This window comes from Pseudorca crassidens, chromosome 10 (genome assembly GCF_039906515.1).
Source record: "Pseudorca crassidens isolate mPseCra1 chromosome 10, mPseCra1.hap1, whole genome shotgun sequence".
NCBI classification, from domain to species: Eukaryota; Metazoa; Chordata; class Mammalia; order Artiodactyla; family Delphinidae; genus Pseudorca; species Pseudorca crassidens.
This window is the reverse complement of record NC_090305.1, coordinates 73,454,931-73,477,496: the sequence shown is the minus strand read 5'-3', so window position 1 is coordinate 73,477,496 and position 22,566 is coordinate 73,454,931. Positions and strand designations below refer to the sequence as shown.

The window sequence follows — 22,566 nt, the reverse complement described above, 5'->3', positions numbered from 1 at the left end:
TTTGAAACACAGCCATGAACCTAATCCTACTATTATGAAGTTCCTTGTCCAGTAAGATAGTACTAAATAACCCTGGCACGTGGATGAGTACACAGTAGGTACTTGGTAAGGGCTTGGTGGTGGATTAATTAGTTTAAACAAGTTATGTCCAGTGGGCAAATTCCAAAACCTAAGTCTCAATTTTTTAAAATTTGTAAATTGGGATAATATAGTTCTTTTAATAGAGGCTGATGTGAGATTTCAATGAAATAATATATGTTGAGTACTTAGTGCAGTACTTGGAACATAGTGAGTGCTAATGTCAATTAATAATAATAATAAAAATAATAGCAACAACTACAACAAAAAGAAAGCTAGCATTCTAATGAAGCCATTAGGGATGATGATAATGATGACAGATACTATAGCATAGTGGTTAAGTCAGAGCAGTTTGGAGTACAAATTCCTGCTTCACTGCTTTTAGCTAATCCTCAGTATTCTCATCTGTAAAATGGAGATGCTAGTAGTACAGGTACTCTTCAAAGGAGATCTATTCATGAACATTTTCCCGGTAGAACGCTTGCTTATAGGTTTCCAATACCTAAACTTTGTATAAAGTTTTTGGCTGATGTTTATATAGAAATATAAATACATATTTGTAACAAAGTCTCCAGTTACATTCCAAATGCAACTGGTTTGGATGTCAGAACTACCAGTAGATGTTTTGTAGAATGACCATCTGGGAGGCTGCCGGCACTAAGTGAGACATCAGAGGGTTACCGAATGCAAAACAACTGTTTGGTAACAACCAGATAATTGTTGGGTGATCAGGAAGCCACGTTTTAAGCATTTGCATCCTAACGTGATGCTTTAATATACAAGCCTTTTTACTGAGCTTTAATTATTTTGAGGAAATTGGTTGGGGTTGAAGAATAACACCTGTAATTTTTCTTATTTAAAACGAATGGAAGTAGACTCAGTCAGCTTTTTATGCATAATGTGATTTTCAGGAACTGGTCACTGACATTAAGGGGAGATTCCCATGCTAACTCATAGGGTTGTTCTGAGGAATAAAGAGACTAATGCATGTACAACTCTTAACAGAGTGACACACACGCATATTTTCACACACATGTGTGCCCCGTCTCCCCAGCAGCCTTCATGTTACCATCTACATGCCAGGAGTTGGGCTAATTGTGTAGTACTGACAGCTAAGAGCACAAATTCTGGGTGTTGTGAATTCTGCCACTGATGTATGACATCAGGTGCCACACTGTAGTGTTCTCATCTGCAAAATGGGAACCAACTCCACATGGTCATTTGAAGATCAAATGAATTCATCCACTAAAAGTGGCTGGTACATTGCTAGGGCTACTTAAGTGTTTGTGCCTACTGCCAGGACCACTTCTACTGTGAAGGTTACTTCATTGAATCCTCAGACTGTCAGCCTTTTTGAGCCACTGCTGTTTGGTTAGAATGGCAAGCAGATGGCTGCCTCCCTGATCCTGACTCCACCGAAGGTACCACGCGGGTAGTCGTCATGCCCGCAAAGGGCCAGGTCCCGAACACTGTCTATCCCCTGAGCCTTCAGTGCTAACTCATAGCAAGTGTCATTACGTGCTTGCTGAGTAAATGAATAATTCTCTTGAATGGTGTTTTTCAGGCAAGTAACACAGACAAAGGAAATGGGAGACTCTCGGTCCCTAATGGCAAATTGCCTGCCTTGGGTGGAAGGCAAGGGGATTTCAGGAGGCTGAGGTCCAACAGTCACAACACAGAGGCGCTGGGTGGGAACATCATTCTCTTCCCATTTCTTTGTCAGTGTCCTCAATTTTTGTCAGGAAGATGTCTTTGTTTGATGGAGTTTCTTCCATCTTTCATTCATTTGCTTTTTTCTCCTTTACCCTAGGGAGGCCAAACATGAAGCTCAGAGGACCTGACTACAATATGATAACATAGTTTATTTTCAGGGTTCTTATTTTTACAATTGATTTCTCTATATGGCAAACAATACTGACTTTTAATTTGGGAAGCTTCCCTTTAATATTTAAGGTATCTAACTTTCAAAAAGTCAGTCAGTTGAAATGAAATAAAGGTTAAGTAAACAAAAGCACAGATTATTAAGTGGATACGGCACAGCATGCAGATGGCATATAATAACCCAATGATGGTCATGGATACATTTATTAAGAAATTTATATGCCAGATGTTGTTCTGCTTTACATGTATTTATTTATTTAACAGTACAACATGACAAAATTTTAAAAAATTCAAACTGTGAGGTAAGAACGATTGTTATCTCTGTTTTGGAGATTAGTGAATGGAGGAGAGGATGAAGTGAATTGTCCAAATTCATCCAGTGCGTATGTGGCAGAGCCAAAATTTGAACTTGAGCCGTCTGGCTCCAGCACATGTATATATATTTAACTGCTTTATGAAGTTTGGCCAATGAGAGAAAGGAAGAAAGGTCTTTGGGGAAGGCTGAGATAGGCAGCACACGTGATTTAAATAACCCTGATAATTGCACCATCTCTAATTCTAATTGTCTGGGCCCAGTTACAATGGAATGAGTCCAGCGCTCTCAATGGAGAGACTCATTTGGCTCTGATCTTTTCTAGAGATGAAATTCTTATTCCTCTGACAACTGTAGGGCACCCGTACTAATGTGGTGATGAGCCATTGAATCTATTTGCAGTATGACTATAGATTGGCTGGAAGTTGCTTGGTACTTTTGGGAAACACACAAATTATCATATAAAACCATGGCCACATTTAATCTAAATAACATGGTTTATTATGAAGACCTTTCTTTGTCTGGAGTGCTATGGAAAACACCACATATATTTGCTAGTCATTACTGTTTATCTATGGAATTTCAAACCAATAACTAAGGCTGCCAGTCATCTGATGGGTACTGTTTTAACTCTCAGGCATTTAAAACTCATTATCTTACAAAGGTGTAGGTACACAAGCATCATGGAGCTCAGATAGACTGATTCCTTATTTTCTCAGAAGGGAAAACTGAAATTCAGAAAGCAGACATAGCCTGCCTTGAGTCCCAAAGAAAGTGACTCATCACGATCATTACCTAAAGAGCAAAACAACCACCACCACCTTTGCAGCCAATACTCACTAAGCGCTTACTACATGCCAAACACCGTGCTAGACCCTTTGATGGATGGAATCTTCACCATCACACAGTGAGCAAGGCCCTGCTGCTATCCTGTTTTACTGACGAAGAGACTAAAACTCAGAGAAATGAAGTTAACTGCTTGCCCACAGTCACACCACTATGTAATGGAGCCCAAATGCACATCCACATGGTCACGTCCCGGAGCCTGGGCTCTTGGCCATCACCCTGTCTGCCTCCCACCCCAGCTATACTGGACGTCTCAGGATGAAGCCGCCAGAACCTATCACTCACTCACAATGAAGCACCCAATGGAGCATCCACACAATTGGATTTCTTTAATTTTCCCTTAGCAACAAATGTCCCTGATGAGAATAACTGACTTGGGTTCACAGTAATTATGCGCAGACAATCAGGAATGAATAGAGTTGCCATTTGAAAAGCCTTCCTCTTCTTTTGTCTCTGTGAATGCACCCCCATTCATAACCGGGGCCAGCAAGCTCCGTTCTCTTTGTGCAGCTTCGCCAAAATGATACCTTTGTGATAATCAAGCAGAAATGGCCTTCCACAGTCCCCTTCATTAAGGAAATGAAGCAGATAAACAGTGTAATTATGGATTCCATTTTTAGTTAAACAAAGATGTATGTCTCAGCTCAGGGTCTTTATCCAGTGAGGGAAGGGTAAATTTAGAATGAAGAAACCTCTCAAAGCAATATTGTTATGGTGCTTGGAATTTTCCCTGCTTACACTGGGTCTGAGATTCACGTTTACCTCTAACAAAGATCCAGATGATTGCAGCTCTGTGGGCGAGTGCATTCACCATCTGAACCAGTTTCTTCATCTATAAAATAGAAAAAGTCATAGCCATGCCCAGCAGAGGGCTGCAGGTCTGAATGAGACAATCCACGTGCGGCAGCTTGCTCAACTTGGGACTCACAGAAAGCCAGGTGCGTCTCTCGCTGTCCTCCAGCGGAGGTGGCTGGCCTTGGTTTGGGGTTGAGTCCATTTCCTATTAGCTGCCTGACTTACGTGCCTCCGAGAGGCTTAGAGACACATTCCAGCAGTCCCCACCTCTCAGGTATGTTGAAGGGATCTGAAGAGAACCTAGTTCCAGCTCTCTGGGAAGGAAAAAGCACTATATATTGGCACACAACTTGCAGATGATGTAACTATCTGACAAGGTCTTTGTGCAGTCTGTCGATGGAGTGAGAGGATTTGGAATTACCTACTAAGGGTTGTTTAAAAAGCTTCCTAAGACAGAAAACAGAGACCTGAAGCATCACATCATTCGTCTTAGCTAAGGTGGAGGGGGAAGAAGGGAGAAGGGATGTGAAATTTCAGAATGGGAACTTTCACAAGTTTCTGTAACTGTCATGAGTGCCAAGACCGTATCCCCCTTCCTAATTCATCTCTCCTGCCCTACACCAGGGTTTCTCAAGAGTGGCACTATTGACACTTTGAGTCAGATAATTCTTTGTTGTGAGGGCCTGTCCTGTGTGTTGTAAGATGTTTAGCAGCATCTCTGACCTCTAACCACTGGATGCCAATAGCTCTCTCCCATCCCCAGTTGTGACAACCAAAAATGTCTCCAGACACTGCAGTGACCCCTGGGAGGCAAAATCACCCCCAGGTTGAAAACCACTGGTCTAAGTGGAGATCACAGGGAGGGGCACTTAAAAGAAACTCTACAACTAATTGTCCATGTCAAGGACCAGAGCAAGAGTGAGGGCAGATGCCTGTGGCAGCAGGGAAGGGAAGCAGGCCAAGGTGAGAATGGAGGAAGCAGCAATGGAGGTTGGCGTGAAGAGGGAGCACATGATCACCACCAAAACCCCTCAGCCAGGGTGTGCAGGCATGCGGATATGAAGAGAAATGAGAGGAATGCCAGAAAGTGAACCACTGAAGACCACCAGCCTGCTGCCCCAGCACTGAGCACACTCCTCAGAGAGAGCCAGACGTCTTAGCCAAAAGAGACACCACCACCCAAAACTGGAGCCCCGCTCACCACGCTGGAGACTCGCTCTGTGCCCCATCTTGCACGTGGGCTTTGCATGCACAGTTTAATCCACTGCTCACAACTACATCACGACTATTGTTATCTCTGTGGACAAGCAAGGAAACCAAAGCCCAGAGAGACCAAGCGACTTGTCCAACCGCACAGCTAGCAAGTGGCAGAGGAAGGCTGCCTGACTCCAAGGTCGCGGCACTTCATCTCTAGGTGAAACAGAGCTCAAAGCCTGACTGGCAAGGAGTGGTGATGTGTCCCCAGGCACTGGTGCTGCAGAGAGCAGCCATCTAACCAACTGGCCATCCATTCTCTTGGCCTCTATTGATCACCTTTCTTCCTTTTCTCTCACTTAATCTCATGTACCTTTTTTTCACCCCTAATAGTAAAATTGTGGACATGCTAGCCAAAGAAAAACGATTAGAAAAAGATAACAAGCACCCATTATGTAAGTTCCTTCTCGTCTTTCTTTTTCAAATCATGTACAATTTTAAACAAAAGCAGGTTCATGTTACAGGTAAAATTTTCTTTGGGGTGCATGAAAGTTTCCCTATTTCCTATTCTGGTTCCTGCCTAGTGACTTCCCATTGGCCTGACTGCTGATCTGATTTAACTCTACGTCCTCCTTCTCCCAAACCATTGGGGGGTTTTGGGGGGTGTATACAACTTTGCATATTGTTTTTCTTGCTATATTACTAAATTTCATAGGTATTTCCTATGCCTTTCTGTGAATGGGCTGTCATTTCTTTGTGGTAACCGTAAGTTTGTTTCCTGTGTCTGTGAGTCTTTTTCTGTTTTGTATATATATTCATTTGTATTATTTTTAGACTCCACATATAAGTGATATCGTATAGTATTTGTCTTTCTCTGTCTGACTTACTTTACTAAGTATAATGTTATCTAGGTCCACCCATACTTCTGCAAATGGCAATATTTCATTTTTTTACAGACAACATCATCATCACCGTTATCATGAATTAATTACAGCTACCATTTTTGAGGGCTTACTATATTCCAGTCCTATGCTCAGCATATATCATGATTTATCTTACCATTAAATGTACACATACACACAAATGATAAGAGATAAATATTTTTTATTATTTTCTCTACTTTGCCTACTGTGGGGAAACTGAGGCTTGAGGCGATCAGCTAACTTGACAAAGGCCAACCTCAGAGCCAGAATTCAAATCCATACTAATCTAACTCCACAACTCAGGCCTCTAATATTTTCTACTAATTACTGCTCAAATCACTGATAGTTTTGAGCAGGGAAAGTAATATGATCAGATTTATATTTTATGAAGGTAATGGTAAAAAGGTAATGGTTATCCATTCATTCAGCCTGAGAAAGGCAATGTGTCTATGACCCTTAGATTTCAGCACTGCCCACTAGCTTTTGAAGAATTCTCCTGTGCAGTGTATGACCTCAAAGCCTTAGTTAAGGAAACAGGTCAAAGTGTACATTCAACATGGGCTGAATGAAGCCTGTGGAATTTTTGTTAGATTGAACAGCGCTGCCCTTAGCACAAAGGATGCCTTTTGCTGACAGAAAGGAGAAATCATCACTTCTTTGTCCTGGGTAGTTTTACATGAGCACATCCCTGGTGAAAAGTAGCCAGTGAACCCCGGGTTCATCACTCTGAGCAAGGAAAGAGAAGCCAGTTGCTGCTTACCTTTAGCTGTCATATCTGAGTGCCACCAACTGCAGAGGTTAAATTCCACCAGGAACCTAAACAGGAAATGAAAAAGCCCAATGTTACTTGGTCACCCACACCCTGAATTGAAGTGACATTCTGTGTTATTCAGCATCACTCACCTCATTTGAAAGAATAACATCATCATCTGGAGATATCAAGGTGTTTGGTTCAGTTACCACTGAATTTTCACTAGGTTTTGTCTTACTTGTGAAAGACTATTTTATCACCAATGCCAGCCAAACCCTGAAATCAGGTTCACCTAGACTCAGGGACTCTTTTGAGAAATATCTGCTTTATAGGCAGAAATTGTTTTCTTTTTATAGTCTGAGTCCATAGTAAAAAGTCAACATTCAAAGGGCTTCCCCCTGGGCTTCCCTGGTGGCGCGGTGGTTGAGAGTCCGCCTGCCGATGCAGGGGACGCGGGTTCGTGCCCTGGTCCGGGAAGATCTCACATGCCGTGGAGTGGCTGGGCCCGTGAGCCATGGCCGCTGGGCCTGCGTGTCCGGAGCCTGTGCTCCACAACGGGATAGGCCACAACAGTGAGAGGCCCGCGTATCGCAAAAACAAACAAACAAAAAACCAAAGGGCTTCCCCTGCCTTGGTTCAGAAATACAAATGGAATATTCTCTACTTAGACTATGATCTACAGTACAAAGGATGTTTTCAAAATTTACACTGTAACACAAATGTATTCAGTTGTGTGTGTGTGTGTGTGTGTATGTAGGGCAGGGTGGTGGGGACAGAGAGAACAAGCTCCATTTTATGAAATTATATCATGAAGCAACTCCACAAAAATCATAATTTCTCAACTGCTAGTAAAGAATGCAAAAGTAATATAAATCATCCTCTAAATAAATGGAAATAGATCAAAATTCAGTCATTTCCTTCTCAGGCTCATGGCTGCTATCCTCTAGCAGCTCACAATCAGAATCTCACTATTACCTGTATTTTCTGATTCTTATGTACATTTAGAAGTTACTCCCCACTTGAAGTTATAACTTTGTTAACATAGGTTACATTGAAGCAATAAGGAAGACAATGTCTGTTCATCAGATAGCAAGAAATCTGCCTTAAACTCACAGAACTGGAACATTAATGGGGAAAATAAGAATAAGAGAGTTTGGTGCAGCTTGAATGATCTGGTTTCCATGCTGGTCCATGGAATTCCTCCTTTCTGTGTGACACAGTGTTTCTGTAATGTGTCCAATATCTCATCTGGAAGTCAAGTCTTTCATCTTTGTGCCATTTCAAGTCTGACCTAAGTCACAGATGCATCCAGCAGGACTGTAATTTGACAGGGTAAACAATTAAATCACACCTGAGAAAGCCCCTGACCCATGAGTGCACAGGCCCCCACGCCTGCACATGCCAAGACATCCAAAGGAGCACAGTGGACAGCCTGGCAATTTGCTCTTCTGACCACAGCCCACCCAGGCTGCATTAAGAACAGCCAGACATCTATGTTACATTTAACAGTAACCACAATAAATAAATGTGGTTTGTGTATTGCAAGCTGTTAGTCTGCTAAATGGTGATATAAGGGCATGAGCAGTGACCATGAACAACTTAATAAAAGATAATTTTTGGGACTCAACATTCAATATTTCGAGATGTTCAATCAGGTTATCGCAGAGTATTATGAATGTAATGGTTATTGGAAGCAGAGTCTCCCAATTCACTTTTTTTTTTTTTTTTTTTGCGGTACGCGGGCCTCTCACTGTTGTGGCCTCTCCCGTTGCGGAGAACAGGCTCCAGAAACGCAGGCTCAGCGGCCATGGTTCACGGGCCCAGTCTCTCCACGGCATGTGGGATCTTCCCGGACTGGGGCATGAACCCGCGTCCTCTGCATCGGCAGGAGGACTCTCAACCACTGCGCCACCAGGGAAGCCCCCCAATTCACTTTTTAACACAGAAAAGCAGTAATACTTTTTTATAAGCAATAATACTTTTTTAAACATGCAGCAAATTGTACTTACAAGACAAGTTCTGTCATTATCCATTTTATTGCAGCAAGGAAGGCATTATAAGGCTGAAGAGAAGAATTCAGTTCATTAAAAACAATGTATCACACACAAAATTTGTAGTTTAACCTAAGGCTTTACAAAATGACAATGTTATTTTTCTAGAGAGATTGTTATCATGTCAAAAAACAGTGAAGCTCTAGCTTAAAGAAGAAAATGGTTGGATACTGTATCCCAAAACTAACATTTTAAAACTTTGAACTCCCCTGTAGTGAGATGTGATTTACAAGTAAAATAAACATGATCTAATACAGGGGTTATCTCTGGGAGGAAAAAGGAAGTTCACCAAATGATGCTTAAACCTTTACTCTCTGGGGGCTAATATTTCACAGCCTAATGCTGAGAGGTTGGAATCATATAACTAATTTCAAATGGTAATTCACAGGGCTGCCTCTTGGAAAGGTGATTCCCTGTTCTCCATCACTGTATGTCATTCATTGAAATAAGCAAAAATTGCACATGCTTGATTTTAATGCCGCCCATGAATTATGTAGGATTTAAGCTGCGTTTTCTCACACTTACATATTCAGACTTGAAAAAAATGATAACCATATAAATATGTGACTTTATCCTTGCAGAAAATCCCCTTCACTCTATAAAAGAAGGCATTGACGGGCTAATCTTTATTTCAGAATATTTTAATTAAAAAAAGCAGTGGGATTGTTTACTCTGTGATATTTCCTATGTGGATAATTCAATTTCCTGAATTCTGGAAAATACCAAGTCTCCCCCTCAGTCGGTTCTTTGTACCTAGGTATGCTAGATATGTGAGCGGTGGGTGGATCTGAGAGACAGGTAATGACGTTGGCAAAGCCCGAGCCCCAAGTTGCAGGTCCAGACAAATCTCAGAACCTTCTGTGGTTGTCTTTAGGTAGCAGGGAATTGAAATGCCCAATCCTGGTTTCTGACGTGACAGCTGCTTAATCCTACCTCCTAAGCATTTTGATGATAAGGACTAGAGCTAGGAATGGGAGGATTATCCAGTTTCAAATAAAACAAGGACAAATTTATTTACCCCTGACCATTCTTAAAACTTGCCTATTCAAGCCAGTAAGCAAATGTACAGAACACAACAATCCGCTGGGGTTACTCCCAGCCCACCCAGATTTCAGGCTAAATCTCTTGCTCCGATTGAGTGTGTCCTCATCATTCCCTGAATCACAGGGCTTTCAGGGTCAGATAAGGATGTGAACTTTTAACTATTTCCTAAAACCAAATGCAGCCACGCAATCCTGTGGTTCTGCCATTATACTCCTTATGGCTTGAAAAATAACCATCTTTCTTTCAAAAGGACCAAGGGAGGTCAGACCATAGGACAGTTTTGTGTCTTTGTACCTGCCAGGATGGGTAGTGACATTTCAGTAGTCCTCCATAGTGTGAGAGGAGAGAATGAATAAAGGGATTAAGGAAGGACGAGAGGGAGGCACAGGGGCAGCCCACCCTGAGGCCCGGGGTGGGGCCAGGGCGGGGGTGGGGGGGGTAGAGGGGGGCTTGGCTGCGGCAGTGGGAGGAGGATACTCAAGCATTCCCTGCCAGATGCTGGCTCAATGCAGGGTAAACAAAGGGATTATGTAAATACAGGATTAAAAAATTTAATGCACATTAGCATTCAGAAGGGTAAAGCCATTGAGCTCTTAAGCCTAATGATAAAAACATATCTTGGGAACATTTTAAGTATGGAAATACTCATGCTAAGGCTAGGGAAGCTGGGTTTGGAAGTATGTGTTGATTCTCACTAAAAAGTGGTATTTTTCAAATCGTCCCATTTTTAGTTCCTAGTTGCCTCTCAGAAATGTCCCAGCTCAGAATCATTCCTTGCTCCCTTAGTGTAGGAGAACCGTGTTAAATATTTGGTTTTTAAATAATCCCCTTGCAAGATCTTACATCTGTAAATGAGAAGGTGTATATTTATATTTTAAAACCAAAACGGCTCTTAAATTTTGTGCTTCAAACCAAATTTTAGGTTGATTTTTTGGAATTTACAAAATGATAACATGTAAGGGTTATATTTATACCCATATGTCAGACTATGTTGAAGTATCTGTATCTGTTTTTTCTGTGTTTTCAAGTTATTGGTGACCAAATTTATATTGCTTGCACATTGTAAATTATATTTTTAAACTGGGGGTAAATTGTCACAGTTAATTTCTGGTGATCTGAAAGCCAGTTTCTAATGATACAAAGCTATGTTGATTGATCCTCAACTGTGACATCATGGATGGAATCAGCTCCAGGGAAAATGATGTTAAAAGCAGCAGCATGATTAGAGCAGAGAATCTCTGATCAAAATGTGAATTTGGGCATAGGCTAACAGCTCTATTACAAACTAAAAGGAAGGTTTCTGTTGAACCAAACCAAATTCTCTTTTTTTGAGAATGAGGGAATTGACAAAACTTCTCCCCTTTTCTATCCAACAAAAGGATGGGGGGTTGCTGCATTAATCCATCAAATACTTTAGACCTGTTTATCAAACACACAATCACTGGATTTGGGTTTAAACAGAAGTGATCTTCTTGACTTGACACATTTAAATATTCATGGTTTTGAAACAGATAAACTTGATGACTCCAAAGAAACAGATATGCTCACATGCAGGGACAGACAAAAACATGCAGTTGTTTTCTGAGTGACTGCACTGTACTTACATCCAGTAGACCATGGGCACCATCGCTGCTCTCCTTGTTGGCCCTGCACATGGCTTGATAGTCATAAAGGGTAATTCTATAGAAGAGAATGGAAAAGAGCTTCACTAAATGGGAAAACACGAGAACCAAATGATGCTGTGGACCAACCAGCAAGGTGAACAGTCACTAACACCACCAGCCAGTGCAGCAGTGACAAGCACAAGTCAAGGCAGGCCTAACAAGGGTGACAAGCAAGGGACACAGCAAAGTCCAGGACTGGAGACACAGTCATGTCACACTTGGAACTTAAAGAATAAAGGGAATAAAGGTACCGTTGGGATGGAGGGTTGGGAGAAGAAACCCCCCAACTTGACCAAACAGTCGTTTTGGTTTGAACAACGATGACTTGCATGGACCAGGATACTCCAGAGAAAGATGCTCTTTTAAACTGAATTCTGGGCCCCTGATGAAATCCACATGGACCATGTCTGCAAGGTCAAGGAGAGCTGGGAAGGGCCACTTTGAGTTAAGAAATGGCAGGATCCTCTGTCTCTTTTAAGCACGAGGAAATAGGCTTGGACCAAGATAAAGCCAGCACTTTGACAATTTGTTGGAAACCAGCTGGCTCATTGGTTGTTAACCCCCTTCCATTACCACCACCATGGTAGTGAATATATGTATACTCACTACTAAGTATGCTTTCGAAAACAGTGCAGTTTATGAAACAGGAAAATGGACGTCTTTTTCTCCCTCGGTGATAAAAATACAGCTCTCCTCCCAGTTATGATCTTTACTCACTTGCAAAGATGTTTTACTTTATAATTTTTACAGATATTTTACTTTCCTATTAACACCTTTACAAAGTAAAAAGAATGGCAATTTCCAGCAACAGGTTAAGAGCTTTTAGATGGAGCGAACACTTTATCCCAAAGGAGACGGGCATTTCGTCCCTCCCCCAAGCTCCTCTTCCCACTATTCCTGGCCCCCCAAAGGAGAGACACTTAAAGTCCAGCCTGAGCTATGTTAACAGCTGCCAGATGACATGTTAATACTGTAATACATGAACTTCTCAATGACTGGAAGGAATTCTCCCTACAGGAATACCTTTCTGAAATAATACAGTGCGTAATGTGAAGCATACTTAACACTGTGCTGGAAATGTACACTAGAATAGAAGTTCCATGCTGCAGGACTGGGGTTGGATCTGTTTCACACCTAGCATAGCACCCAGCATGGAGAAGGTGTTCCAATTTAAAAGGTTGAATGCATGAATGATTGCCTGATTGCATGAATCTTGAATAGTCGATGACACAGCTGAGACTGAAGAGGTCAACTGCAAAATGTGATGTGAAGGCTTTCCCCTCTAGACAATAAATTAGCGATACCACACACACGGATTAAACCAAAGAGCATCCATGGGCACCAGGTAGAAAACTGGCCACTTGACCAAACTGAGATGGAAACCAGCTCCTGACCAGCACCACACAGGCATTATAGGCAGCAAAGCCCAAGAGGGTACCAGTGTCACACAATCTCCTGGAAAGTCCCCCAAAGCCCCTTCCTCTTCAGGACATTTCTAGTCTTGCTGACTGTCCTCTGGCTTTTTTCCTCCCAGCAGATGCAAGCAGAACCAGTGTATACTGAGAGATAAATGAAGCCTATGAACCAGCCAAGTGTCTGGCTCAGGGAACTCCCTGAACAAACTTCTCACAGAAATGCTCATCATTGACGCAGCCCTGACACGAACTCAGCCACAAAATCAACTGCAGGCTAGGATGGACAAGTCTAATTGGCCCCTGACTGGCCTACCACGTCACAGTCTGCATCCTCAACAGCGGATTTCGGCAGGTGCCCCGGAAGGGCTTTCTAGGATTTGGCAAGAATTATTATTAGCTTTATCCTTTTCCTACTGCCCAACTCTATCTCTGCGGCTGGAATTTGGGTCAGGGCTGGTGAGAGGCAGCATGGGTTGAGTGGGACTTGAGTGTGTTTGGGGTCTTGTAGACATGGATGCACTGTGGCCTTGGCTTAAAAGGTTCGTTCTGCCATTTATAATAGCAGGTTGCTTCTGAGGCTTTATTTTTTCATTTATAAAGTGACTTCCAGAGATGTTCTCAGATTTAACTAATCAGTCATGTGAAAGTATACTGAAATATACTATGCAATGTGTTAGCCTTGTTATGACAGAAGGCCTAATTTTGTTATTTGCTAGATTTTTGACTCTTAAAGCTACACTATTCCCAAAGGCCCAAGTGACTGGTAGTGTGGCTTAATGATTAGCAAGCTAGCTTTGAAGTCAGTGACCTGAGCTCAAATCCTAACTCACCCACTTATTACAATTCTTTTTAAGTCTCTTTGTGCCTCAGTTTCCTCACCTGTAAAATAGTGAGAATAATGGCTGCCTTATAGGGTGGTCGTGAGGATTAAATGAGATTATACACATGCACTGCCTTTAGCACAGTGCCTAGTACAGAGGAAGCATTCAACAGAAGGCAGGGCTGCAGCTGCTGTTATAACTTATTAGACTGGTTTTCACTGCCATTATTAATTAATGCGGGTGGTGTTAAATGCATTGGGAATTGACTCAGGCTTTACCCAGCTGGCTGGAGGATGGGGAGGCCTCCTGGTTTTCTTAGCTCATTGGCATATATGATGCAATGTAAAATTCACACTTCTTACTGAAGTAACAGACACCTTCAGAAGTCATGCTGGGGTTATCAGCAGATGATGTGGCAACTTCTGTCCATGAGCTTCATAGCTGAGGACAGGGTAACAACAGCTAATGTCTACTGAAGTCTATTTAGCAACTGTGAGCAAGGTACTCTTCTAAGCATGTTCCTACAGGAGAGATTCTAATCATCCCCATTTCACACAGGGGCAAACCAAGTCTCGGCTAGCCTAAAGATGTGCCCAAGTTCACACACTTAACAAGTGGCAGAGCCAGAATTAGATGGGGGTCATGCTGAATCCACCTCACTCTGCCTTCTGCTCAGTAGCAGGTTCTAGGAAATGCTTAGAATTCAGCCCTGTGCCCCAACCCAGAGTCTTATTGGAATGTCACAGGGAATGCTACCCAAGATAGGGTCTCATAATCAATATCCAGAATCAACTTCCAACCCAAGCTGAGGTGCTGTGACGGGGTCACCAGACCAGGCTGGACTAGCTGGCCAGGCTAGTGAGAGCCCCTTGTCATGGTAACCACCATGACAAACAGATGGCTGAAAGCTCAGGATTCTCCTGGGATCATTTTTAAAGGCTCCAGTTTACTTGTTGGGTCCAAACTCAATTGCTCTAGGGCAGCTTCCAGGCCAGGGTTCCTGCCTTTCATTTCACAAATAAGCTTTCCTGATCTGATTGCCACTGAGGAGGTTACAAAACAAACCTTCTCTCTCTTCTCCATGCTTAGGCAGCTTTAACTAGATGTTGCAGAAAGAGAGACTTCCAGATTGTTGCCCTTTTTGAAGTGATTTTGTTACTGTTTTAAATAACTCCATTTTGTGGCTACCTGTATCCTGTTCGGCTGATTATAGTTAAAGAACATGATAATTGCCTGCTTTCTTTCGGGTCTAAAATAAGCCCCGAGCGTCTCGTGCCCAGCCCAAGCTTGCTGCTGCACTGCTGCACTCAGCAGCAGGAGTTTATTCTTATTACAGATAACATGCCTTAATCCCCATGACATCACCACCAGGCCACGGCAACCGCGGGCTGCTGGGGAGACCTTATCATTAACATCTCTGTGCTCCCCAGATGGGTCTCTTTGAAACTTTGACAGAAGGCAGATACAGTCTCTGAAGAAGAAACCCAAAGCAATGCAAACCAAGCATGGGCAACCCTATGTATCCTGTACTAGGTAGAGTCTCGGGTGTCAGGCTCGTGACATTAGGAATTGCTTAAATCCATTTTGCTGATTCTTCTCTTTTCCAACTAGACAAAAATCACGACCAAGAAAAAGATTTCTTCTAAAAATTAGAAGGTTGAATTTCAAAGGCATGAGTTCAGCTAATTTAAGCTCATTAGTAACAGTGGGGACCAGCATTTATTAAACACCTACTTTGTGCCCATGAGGCCAGGTACATTACCTGCAACGACTCTAACTCACTTTGGCTAAAAATTTGCCTCAAAACCAGTCTTGAAACAGCTTAATGTTTGCAAATATGGCCCTAAAACAGGACAGGGAGGCATCTGACATAGAGACCCGCCGAGGGACATATTTAAGCAATTTTGAATCAAAAAGTATGAGAAGCAAAGGTGACTCACTAGGGTAGCATGTAAAAATATGTATCCTTTGTTGAGCTATAAAATGTGTTCTCTGGGGCAGTTTTCAGCTTGCAAGTGCCAGGGCATGGAGCAAGAACACAGGAAATTCTAAACCAAGGGATTGTCACCATGGGAAGTTTACTCATTCATACATCTTAGACAGCCAGGAGAATGGAAAGCTCAGTCTGTTCCACCTGAACACTAATAGTAGATCCAGAAGGAGCTCTCCCGTCTCTCCTTTTTGCCTTGGTGGCCAATCTCTTCTTACAGAGATTGTACTGTTCTTTATGACCAACACAGAACATCTAACACAGCAGAGGAGGTGAGTTGAAGGTGCCTTTGAACGCTCTGATGGAAAATCGCTAAAATAAATGTAGTTAATGAGCACCCATCATTAGAAGAGAATAAGTGCCATAAGGCTGCACCAGCTGGAAGCCCAGCACCTAGGGTATTGGGGCCACTCAGGGTCCAGTGCAGAACCCTGAGAGGGGAGCCTCACTCATTCTATAGATTAAGCAGAGGGTCTATCAGCCCCAAATGCTTTTCATCAACAGGTGCTGAGACTATAAAAAGAAACAAAGTCACAGATACTGACCACATCAACATCTCACCCAGGTAATAAAAGCAGTAACAATAAGAAATAATCGATTACTTTCTGCCAGTCAAGTATTATCTCTGATGTCAAGGGCATGGAGAGGAAACTAAGGCTCAGGAGGTGAAGTTACTGTGGCTCTCCCAGCCAAATTTGCTTCAATCCTGGGGCACAGGATAACATGCACAGGTGCCTAGTAGGTGCACCTAGCCAGTGGCTTGTCTGCCCATTCAACTACGCCTTCCATGAATATTAGCTTTCTGTGTTAAACTGAAGGGGAAAATGCAATTATGATTAATCCCACGTAGAAAAGGCTAAATTTCTTTTGCTTCTTTGTTTGAGTAAGATATAGAAGGAAACAGCTAAATTCTGCTTAGGGAATGAGTGAATGCAAAACCCACTTGAGGCAGGAAACTTGGGTGCTAGAGGAGCATCCTTGGGCTCTGCCAAACGCCTGGCGCCATGTGTACATTTCACAACAACTGCACCACGGTAATGCCTGAGTTGCGCTTAGCACAGTGTGGGGCACACAACTGAGGCTCAGGATGTTAGAACCTAGGGATGTTGGTGTTGCCAGTGTCATTACGATTAGTCAAACCCAACAGGTGTTATCGAGTGCTCCTGCTGTCATTGCCTGGGGTCAGACATCACTGACAGATGCATTAGATGGTGGCTATGACCATTTGTGTTCAGGACTGCACGGGCATGTGGGGTGTGGAGAAAACTAGGAGTTAGGAATATAGCCTCATCTCTGGAAGGGTTTCAGAGTGGATGTCACGGGAAGCAGGGTTCAATAGTTAGAGGACTTGGGTGGTCTGAAGCAAACTGGGGCACGATGGATGTGGCAGAGGCTATCATAGTCTCCCGACAGCCATTCTCCTCTCGCAATGAGCAGAACACCGACTTTTTGATATGCACATTTCCCAGGTTCTTTTGTAGGTAGGTGAGGCCATGTGATTAAGCAGCAGTATTATATGGAAGCAAAAGTATTGTACGGGAGTAAGTACTTAAATAAAGAAAGAAATTTTAAAAAGGAATTTTACTTGGCCTTTTGGACCTCCTAGAATCCTCCTGCCAGCCTAGTTTGCAGAACTAATGGCTGCAGCTCAGCAGCTATCTTGGATCATGAGGTAATCTTGACTTTAAAAGCCAACTTAGAAGGAGGTAAAGAAAAAAAAAGATGTGGTCATGTGTCCATGATGACAACATGAGGCCCCCAAATTAGTATTTTCAGACTTCCTTCACATAAAAGAGAAAAAGACTCCTATGTTCTTTCACACTTTGCTATTTTGGAATTTCCTATTATTTCTAGTAGAACCAACTACTAACCAATACATTGGACTTCAAGTTTGAAAGACTTTTACTTTCTCTCAAAGCAAAACAAGCATGAATATGAACAAATATCCCTGCAGAGAATACTTAGTCTTCTCCAGCTATGGGAAAAGATGAGTGGTGACCAGGAAAACATGGTCTAGAATCTAGAATCCAAGAGACACGAGTTCAAATTCCATCTCCCCACACACTACTGTGGGTGAATTTGAACAAGTTACTAAAACACTTGAAGCCTCCACTTCCAGTTCCTCTTCTGTCAAATGGCAATAATGATAGTAGGTATTTCATGGATTTGCCATGAGGATAGGTAATGCATGCAAACTGCTTGGAATAATGCCTTGCCTGTACAGTTGACCCTTGAACAATGTAGGGGTTAGGGAGCTGACCCTCGTGCAGTCGAAAATCCGAGTACAATTTGCCCTCTGTAAACACAGTTTCTTCATATCCACAGTTCCGTATCCACAGATTCAACCAACCACAGACTGTGTAGCACTTCAGTATTTACGATTTTAAAAATCCGTGTATAAGTGGACTCCCACAGTTCAAACCTGTGTTGTTCAAGGGTCAACTGCAATTATTCAATAATGAGACTGCAATAATTCAATAAATGAGACCTGCTGCTATTATGATGTAGATGACGGTGGCTATTGTTATTGTTGTGATTGGGGATCCTCAAGCAGCAGCTTTAGGGTTTTAAAGAGCAGTCCATTGGAATCCCCATGTTTCTGCATTCCAGAAAGTTTGGCCCAGAAACACACTTGTCCAAGCCAATCCGTCTTCTTGTTCCCTTCAATGCCACCTCTGACAAAGCATACTTCAGTGGACACAGCCAGGTCAACAGGAAGCCAAGAAGCCATTACATTCCTTACATGAGTTGTTGAGTATTAGACATCGGTGGAGCAGTCGGTATTAGAGCAGCCATCCAAACATAACAGACTTCTCCTCTAACACTCTCTGGATTCCAAGGCCAGGGCATTCGCTGAAATGTAACGCAATCACCAAAGACAGGGAAAGCTCCAGTCACCCGCCATGGAGCCAGTGCAGTTCCATCATATGGAGACAGGGGTAGAAATGGTCCAAGTCTTGAATCCTACCTGACGAGACACCTTTTTAGAAAGGCAATTTAGAAGGAGCCGCCACAGGGAATTCTACACAAGTTGACTATGTTAATGAACGTGTAGGGGGTGAGGTGAGGAGGACGTTCACCAGGCCCCGCAGGGAAAATATGAATGTCCTTGGAGGGGTGAAAGCTCAGGCATGCTGCACCACGCACATAAAACAAACAAAACAGAACAAAATGGAAGAGACACAACCAAGAGGGATAGGAATTCTCAGTAGCTCCCAAAGCAAAAACAAATTATTAGCAAGCAGTTCGTTTCTCTGCAAGTCAAGGGCCAGGTGTGCCCCATGGGTCTTTCCTTCCTCGAGCTTACTTAAATACACAAAAGAACAAGGGAAGACCCTTTGGCAGAAACCACAAGGATATTTGGTAAAAGCATGCATTATTCCACTTAACCCTCACTGCAGGTACGAAAATCACTCTTTCAATTTCATCTTGCTGCAGAGAAAACTGAAATTATGGAGTTAAAGTTGCCAAAAGTCAGGCAAGTTTGAAGTTGGGCAGCACCTAGACTGGCACCTGGTGCGTTTAACTTAGTATTTCTTGACCCTGACTGCACGTGAGAATCACATGGATGCTTTTAAAAAGCATTAAAAAAAAAAAAAAAAAAAAAAGCATAAATGCCTGGGCTCCGTCCCCAGACAAATCTAATATGAATCTCTTGGGGAACAGCTGGAGCATGGGTGTGTTTTAAGAGCTCTCCAGGGGTGCTAGCTGAGTCCAAGCCCACAGGCCCACGCCCAACACTATGACTGCTGTGCAGTAACTACCTTTTGGGGGTCATTAGTGATTTAAAAAAGAAGAGAAGAAAATTAAAAAAAAAAAAAGATTTCAGACATTTGGAGCTCTTATCCAAGAGCTAATCTTACCTCCTATTTGTAGTAGCTTTGCAATTTGCAAAGCATTTTCACTTCTCTTATTTCAGGTGATTCTCACAAAATCCCATCTCACCAAAATTCCTATTTTGGTGGCAAAGAAACTGAGGCCCAGAGAAACTGAGGAATCTGTCCACGGCCACACAGTGGCCATTCTGAGGCTCAACCTGAAGTCTTCATATTTCAAGTCCAGTATATCAAAGAGGCCCTATCAGGAATCTTGGACTCTGCTATGACCAGCTATATATTTTTTTTCTCACTTTTCCCTGGATATTTGACATTGAGTTCCATCACTGGGGGCAAGAAGGGGTGGTGAAATAAATGAATTACTGTATAATAAAAAATATTTTGAAACTAGATTTTCTCTTAGTATTGTGAGAAGGGCAAAGTCACTGCCAAGGCCAGCAAGGAGAGCCATGGACTGTGGCTTTTGAGAAATATGAACACAAGGCTCCTACTGGACACGAACTTGAGTTAAAAGAGAAAAGCAGCTAAAATGAAAAGCCCTAAATGAGTCAGGGCCACTTAGGGAGTCCATTTACTTTCCATGATAAGAATAAAAAGGCATTTCAAGTCCTCTGTTTGAAACACAAAAAGCTGACCTGGAATATGGTATCTTATGAGAAAATATCTTATGGTATCTTATGAGAAAATATGTGAAGCCTGGGGACATGGCTTTGGTTTAAGAATTTATCAACTTCAGTTAAAAGAAATCTGGGTGATCTTATCACTCGGCTGGCCTCCATCCTGAAAGTTCTGTTTGCCCACATAAGTCACTGCTGGGCCAACATCCTCCTTGGCTATCCTTCACTTTGTCTCAAACAAAACTGAAGGAAGTTCCATGCACTACTCAATGTTACTGTACATAGAACCAGGTAAAGGGGAGAGGCTAGAAAATTCTCCCTGTGCTTAGACTGCAGGATGTTTGAATCCAGCTCCGTTACACAGAGACAAGTTCTTAACCTTTCCAAGCCCCATTATTTCCATCTATCAAATAGGTATATATATACCCAGATCCAGCTTCATGGGCACGTGGCCTGTGTAACTGGACAGAACCCTGCACTTAGAAGGGCTGCGTGCTTTGTTTAATGCTCTGCTGTTGCCATCTTGAAACTCTCAATAATTTTTGAGCAAGGGGCACCACGTTTTCATTTTGCACTGGTCCTGTTTATAACTGTCTCACAAGTTGTTGGAAAGGACTGCAAGAAGTAAGATCTGCAGTTGCAACCTAGGTCTGGTATGTGGTAGGTGCTCTGGGAAGGTAGCCACTGCTACCTTCATTATTTTCACATTGCTGAGGCTATTGGTATGTTATTTGGCCCTGGGCACTATGTCATCTGTAAGTTGGATGGACAGAGTCAAGTCAGAGACTCAGCCTAAGTGACCAAGAGTGACCACTTCACCTCTTAGATGGTTTGCACATGCTGCTGAAGAACTTTCTCAAAGCTCCCTCAAGTTGGTAATTTGTTCACACAAATCAGTTCACACAAATTCCCCTCCTCCCACATGGCACTGTAGATGCACAAGTGGATGTTCTTTCCCTCTGATGGCACCTAAGTAGAATGGCCATCGGGTCACCAGGTAAGTGGCCAAACAATCAAGGAAAGAGTCCATGCCAAGTAGGCAAGCATCGCTTTGCTTTAGAGAGAGAGGCAGTGACTATGGTCCACTGGAGAGAGAGATAAATGGGAGGTTGATAAAGGGAGATGCTGTTCTTTACTTTGAGCTCTGTCTTTCTGAAGAAGACGGTTTGTAGGGCTCTTGTGTATGAAAGGCGTTTCTTTAGAAATGGGTGTAAGCAGACCAAATTAAGAAACTTTGTGCCAGGTTGCACTGTCCAATATGCTGAGATGAGATGTCTGCTACGTGAATGGATCCTGAGCTTTACCAGGGCTCAGCCATGCCACCAAAGCAACTTAACCTCCATGTATCCTGTGTTTGGGGGTGGGGTACAGTTTAACATGGTGCCTGACATCTGTCCCAGGGCACTGTTACTTTTGGCTACATCCTTTCAGTGCTTCTGAAATACAGATCTGCTCTGAATAAAAGGACTGTCAACCTTATTTTCTGAGTAAACATGCTGGCAAGGGCTTGAACGTCTGAGTTCCAGGAGGACCTCAGTACCCCAACACTGGATGGAGACCCCATCACCAGGTGTCATGGGAAGCCCATTGCGATATGTGTGAATGTAAAATTTAAAAAAAAGCATCACCTGGTGCCAAGTAAAAAGCTAAGTCAAAGATCCACAACAACAAAAATCATAGCAGCAGCTAGCAATTACTGAGCCCTTAATATATGCCAGACACCGTGTCAGAACGTTATGCTTATTATTATCTCATTAACTCTGACAGCAACCTTTGCAAGTAATTATTATCATCATCTTCATTTTCCACGTAAGGAAACCAAAGCGTGGGGAGGTAACATGACTTATTCTAAGTCATGCAGCTAGTAAATGTCAGAGCCTGGAGTTGAACCCAATCCATCTGACTCCAAAACCCAAACTCTCATTGCTGTCCTGGCCTCATGAGGGGGCCTTTCAAAGAAGCCTAGGGGGTTTGTCAAGTAATTCCCAAATGACAGCAGTTGCTGTTAAAATTTAGTAGAGAGTCCCAGCACTCCTCTTTTCTCAAATATGCTAGCTACTCTTGTGAAAGTTCTAAATTCATGTCAACTATATTTCACCCACATTAAGGAGAAGTCTAGGAATTTAAAATTCTGCTACAACCTTTTTCTTTCTCCCACCAAACTGTTTGAAAGGAATATCTAAGAGGGAAGAGAAAAAAAAAAAAGTCATTTTGTTAAAAAAGTTGAAAAATATGCTTTCAAATGAGAAACATGTGTGTGCTTATTCTTCCTCTTTTGTCTCTCCCTACCCCCACCAAGTTGAAAACAAGCTAACACAATACAAATGTACATATCCACATAAAGATA

The 22,566-nt window shown here is 42.6% G+C and overlaps 1 protein-coding gene across 6 annotated transcripts in view; it reads right to left on the bottom strand.

Moving 5' to 3' along the window:
* The window catches only part of CACNA2D3 (calcium voltage-gated channel auxiliary subunit alpha2delta 3), a 785,949-nt gene that overhangs the window by 48,347 nt on the left and 715,036 nt on the right, over positions 1–22,566 (bottom strand). For all 6 annotated transcript variants that reach the window (XM_067754783.1, XM_067754785.1, XM_067754784.1 and 3 more), the window contains 3 exons: positions 11,481–11,556; positions 8,791–8,843; positions 6,791–6,846 (listed from right to left, as the gene is read on the bottom strand). In XM_067754783.1, coding sequence (XP_067610884.1) covers positions 6,791–6,846; positions 8,791–8,843; positions 11,481–11,556 — 185 coding nt within the window. The remainder of the gene's footprint in view (positions 1–6,790; positions 6,847–8,790; positions 8,844–11,480; positions 11,557–22,566) is intronic.